Source organism: Rosa chinensis, chromosome 6 (assembly GCF_002994745.2).
Source record: "Rosa chinensis cultivar Old Blush chromosome 6, RchiOBHm-V2, whole genome shotgun sequence".
NCBI classification, from domain to species: domain Eukaryota; kingdom Viridiplantae; phylum Streptophyta; class Magnoliopsida; order Rosales; family Rosaceae; genus Rosa; species Rosa chinensis.
In genome coordinates, this window is record NC_037093.1 from 37,950,929 (window position 1) to 37,956,507 (window position 5,579).

The 5,579-nt window shown below is 34.2% G+C and overlaps 1 protein-coding gene across 1 annotated transcript; it reads right to left on the reverse strand.

Annotated features, from left to right (window-relative positions):
* Nucleotides 1–618: 618 nt before the first annotated feature.
* On the reverse strand, nucleotides 619–2,380 carry LOC112173478 (DNA repair protein RAD16). The gene is made up of 4 exons (XM_024311112.2): nucleotides 2,067–2,380; nucleotides 1,516–1,638; nucleotides 1,280–1,353; nucleotides 619–1,110 (listed from the first exon to the last, which is right to left on the reverse strand). Exons 1-4 carry the CDS (start codon nucleotides 2,070–2,072, stop codon nucleotides 1,083–1,085), a joined length of 231 nt encoding a protein of 76 aa, XP_024166880.1. The 5' UTR covers nucleotides 2,073–2,380; the 3' UTR covers nucleotides 619–1,082.
* Nucleotides 2,381–5,579: the final 3,199 nt, after the last annotated feature.

The window sequence follows — 5,579 nt, forward strand, 5'->3', positions numbered from 1 at the left end:
AAGCTGTGTCATTTGGTCCTATCCCAGCAGTAGAAATGGTTCAGAAAACAACAGAAGGCACGACCGTATGTCATGATCCTATCCCAGCAGTAAACTAGACAATATCAGATTTCTGTCAAATGCAGTAGCACCTCAAGTGATGTGGACCCTCCACAGGGGAATACTAATGCACCCTTTCGAAAAAAAGATGTCATCTGCTTGGTTGACCTGAATAGTGCTATGGCTGCGAACTTTGGTTGTGATAATTTTAAGCTCCAGCATAATTTTAATTTAGCTGAACCATCAAATATGGAAGGAAGCCAGTGAATAAATAGTTTGGATCCTGCATAATAAGAAGCAGGTTAGTTAAATGATTTGTAACTGAAGCAACAAATAACTGGAAATATTGATTGGACTTGGATAGATCAACTAAACTATGAAGCACACCAGCGATTGTACAATGTAAATGTACTACAGGACAGTGGTATATGTGTAATGACATGTCAACATATAATTTGCCGTCTGGTGAGGCAGCATTAGAAATCTTCCAAGCAAATGAGGTATTCATACAGTAGATTTGTACTTTGGAAAAGAAAGATTAAATGGGAATCTTCACGTATAAAATCTAAAACTCCTTATGAATCTTCTTCCTTGAAGTAAACATCTTGACAAACCTGACTACAGAAAACAAACAAAAATGTAGTTAACATTGTGCAAGGTGTTGATTATCTCTAGGCCAGGCTCTAGAGAGATAAAGACCATTAATCCCAAACACAAAGCAGAGCTTGAGACTCTCAATCACAAACAGCAAATGAAATCTAAGATGCAAATATAAACTCAAATAACTTTATCACCAATCTAATGCTTCTTCCCAGACGAACCTAAGACAAAACCAACCCAACACATACTACAATCATGGATTTTTAAGTGAAGCTTGTGATTTTTGTAGGTTCAGAAAACAAAACTGAGATGCATTTCATACGCTTAGGGAAATAGAGAGTGGCATGAAGTGAATTGAACGTATATATGGAAGATGAGGGTTTTGAGAATTGAATATACCTAGAGAGGAATTGAGAGTTGGAGAGATAGATCTGCTTAGAGATTCAAACCCCTGTAACAATTAGTGTGAAACTGCAAATAGACACCAAAAAATGTATTGAACATTGAAGCCAAATGATAATTCAAATAAAAGTATAGCTATTAGATTATGACAAAATTCCCTTGTCCTATATTGTCTAACAGTAATTATCCAACAAATTTAGGCATGCAAGTTATAGTAACATTCATTCATAGGACGTACCTATGATCAAGAGTTCTGCAGTCACAGTCCTTACACAAGTAATACGAGTATGGGACTAATTGCAAGTAGCAGACCTGCGTAAATCAAATTCAAATATGTTGTTGGATGACCAAGAAACCCTGATTATAGTCAATATATCTAAGTATGGTCAACTTACCAATGAGTAAAGTTCTCCAACACGATTCTGACCAAGAAACCCTGATTATAGTCAATATATCTAAGTATGGTCAACTTACCAATGAGTAAAGTTCTCCAACACGATTCTGAAGGGGCGTGCCGCTTAGAGCCCATTTATATGTAGACTCTAAAGCAAGAACAGCTTTGGCAGTATTGCAACGCCTAGATTTTATGTAATGTGCCTATGTTTGAACAAGATGTCAGGCAGTAAAAGTTAGCAGAACATAATTAAACAAAGTCTGGAGAGAAATCAAAGAAAAAAAGGATGAACAAAGCAATTTAATGGATGCAATTTCCACATCCACAATTGACTAAAAGATGCTGGTTATTATTCCTGTTATTTGAAGATAGACATTAATTTATTTACCCCCATATCCATACTATCAGAACAATTATGACACACCTCATCCAAAATGGTGCAAAGGGAGAGATAGGATGACTGGGCAGAGAAACCCTAACAATGGCATCAATTAAGCCACAATTTCACAGACCCTGCTTGACATCGGAGATCCAGTTGGAGGGTTCCATTCAAGAAAGGAGATGAGCTCGAGAAGAGGGTTTCAAAGTCAAAAACAGGGAAATTAGGGTTTTGAATCGATGAATTACTAACCCCCATTTTCTGATTCGAGCAGAGGAGCTGGGCTTGTCGAACTGAATGGCACCTTCCAAGGGCATATTCTCATCGTCGACGAAGACGGGCTGGTTATTGTTTATAGACGGCGGAGAAGGAAAGGCCGAGGAATTGGAGAGTGGCTCTTGGAATTGACAGCGGCTGATCTGCAATCGACACCTCTGCCGATGGCTTTTGCCAGCGTGAGGTTGAGGGTTTTGGATGGGTTGGGTCTAGAAACGAATTTCCTTGGGGGTGAGAGGAGGCAGAATAAGAGTCATAGGAGGGAAAGGCTTATGTTTTTGTTAAGAGAGGGATCCCTCTTCTTTTTGTTTTTTTTATTTTTAATGTGATCAGTAGAAAAGAAGAAGAGTGACAAACCTATCAATTTGCTGGTTTAAACGGAATTATCACGGAAATCAGTGTGAAATACATTTACATTTGTTACAGATATCTGTATCTATTTATCTCGGTAACTTGACATGGGATTGTGCACGGATTTTTGTCTTTAGACACTTTTCACACTGAATTCAGTAGCTATTTTTTTATTTCACATGGATATCTGTGTGTACATTTCACACAGATCTGTGTGTACATTTCACACAGATATTCGTGTGTTACTCATTTCACACAGAAGTCTGTGGCAAAAACTTATTGTCACGGAAATTCGTCTCTCCATAATTTACATAACATAAAAAATTAACAATTTATAAATAAACTAATTTATAATACATACAGAAATCTATGTGAATTGATTTTCACACAAATAATCATGTAAAAATGTTTTAGTAAAACGTTTTTACACATACATATGTTACTGTTGTTTATTCACACGGATTTCCGTGTTAACATTTCACACAGATATTCGTGTGTTACTCATTTCACACAGAAATCTGTACCAAAAACTTATTGTAACGGAAATCTGTCCCTCCATAAATCACATAAATACTTTTTTTTTTTTTAACTCCACACTTCAAAGGGCAAGACCATTAACGGATATAATGATTGAGACACCGACAGTTAGATGTGAGAATTATATTATTTTAGGCTTCTAGTCCAAATTTCATCTAATTTCGTCTATTTTTCAACTTCGATCTTCTTGGTCAATCGTATAAGGCTTTATTATTAACTACACAATTCAAAGGGAAAGATAGTCAACGGATATAAGGTTTGGGTCACCGACCATTGGATGTGAGAATTACAACATTTTAGGCTTCTAATCCAAAACTCATCCATTTTTGTCTATGTTTTGACTTCAATCCATTTGGTCAAACCGAAATTAGCTTTATAACATTTAGTTGACCGATGTCGTATCCACCAACAATTATGCTAATAGTTTTACAAGACATGTATTGGTCAATCAACGACGAGAGATGACAAATAGAGCTTGAAAACTCTTGGTTTATCAGAGATTTTGATGAGTAGATCGAGACCCAAACAACTTCGAAAATAGCTGAAATTTTGACCATAATTATATCTTCTTATCATGATGACATCTAACGGTCAATTTTGATAAAGTCTATTTTTTCTGCATTGTTCCTTGTAGAAGGTATATTTTTCAATACAACTAATAAACCAGTTAAACAACATTAGTAGGCACATAAGGATTTCGTTCGATCTAAACAATCGAAACTGAAAATGGATAAATTTGGCATTACCCATCTATTTATAGCGTATTAATAGGTATTGTGTAAAAAAATTAACCCGATCTGCCGTTATTTTGACATGAAATAAACCGGTCAACCCTTTAAACGCTTCTACTTCCCTAAGGGGAGCCGACCCTTGAGGAGATAAAATTTCTGAAATTTTTACATTAGTTGATATCGCTTCTACCCATGAGAGCATGAGAGTTTACATATCAAAAAAATAAGTTACGAGTGAGCGGTTATGAGCATATTAGTTTTATATAGTATTTAAGGTTTAGGGTTGACCTACTAGATTGAAATCCAAACGACGACGAAAATAGCTGAAATTTTGAACATAACCATTTATTCTTATCATGATAACATCCTACGGTCGATTTTGATCAAGTGTATTTCCTATGCATTATTGCTTATGGAAGGTATACTTTTCATTATAACTAATAAACTAGTTATACCACATTAGTAGACATAAGAATTTTATGCAATCCAAAAAAATAAAAATTGAAAATTGATAAATTTGACATTACCCATCTATTTATAGCGTATTAATAGGTATGGTGTACAAAAATTAACTCAATCCGCCGTTATTTCAATATCAAATAAAGTGGTTAACCTTATATACACCTATACTTCCCTAAGGAGAGTTAAACCACGAGGAGATAAACTTTTCAAAATTTTTACATTATTTGGTATACCTCATATTCATGAGAGTATGAGAGCTGACAGATAGAAAAAATAAGTTTCGAATGAGCTGTTATGAGTATATTAGTTTTATGTGGTATTTAAAGTTCAGTGTTGATCTAGTAGATCGAGACCTAAACGATAACAAAAATAGCTGAAATTTTGACCATAACTATTTATTCTAATTATGACAACATCCAACGGTCGATTTTGATAAATTATATTTCCTCCACATTGTTGCTCATGGAATGTATACTTTTCTTTACAACTAATAAACTAGTTATACCACATTAGTAGACATATAAGAATTTTGTGCGAACCAAAAAATAAAAATTGAAAATCAATAAATTTGACATTACCGATCTATTTATAGTGTATTAATAGGTATTGTGTAAAAAAATTAACTCAATCTGCCGTTATTTCGATATCAAATAAGTGGTCAACCTTATATACACCTATACTTTTTCACACGAAATTTTGTAGCTAATTGTTCTTTTCACACGGATATCCGTGTGAAAAGGTTTTAGTTTTTACACAGACATCTGTTACTGTTATTTATTCACACGGATTTCGGTGTTAACATGTCAAATAGATATTCGTGTGATATTCATTTCACACGGAAATCTGTACCAAAAACTTATTGTAACGGAAATCCTTGTTATTTGAAACTAAATAATTAGTCGTTAGCTTTTATTTTTATTCATAATAATTTTCTTTCAAGTTATTTTGCCACAAAAATCCGTGTGAAATAGTTACACATTTGTAACTGATATCTGTGTATATTTATCTGAGTAACACATGCAATTGTCATTCAATTGTTTGCATGGAATTCTGTCTCTAATAGATTTTTCACACGGATATCCGTGTTAACATTTCTCACAGATATTCGTGTGTTTCTTATTTCACACAGAAATTTGTACCAAAAACTTATTGTAATGGAAATCCGTCCCTGCATAATTCACATAACATAAAAAATTAGCGATTTCTGAATAAACTTATTCAACATCAATGAATAATACAGAATTTAGGGCTAAAATTTAGCCGCATGGCCATTTTTAGCCCTTTGGGTTGGAGATGGCCTAATCAATTGAAATCATGGTATTTACTCTCTCTGTTTTTTCTTCTTCTACAAACTACCGTACAATGAGTAAGATATGAGACTTCATTTTTCCTAATAGCTAATCGTTGT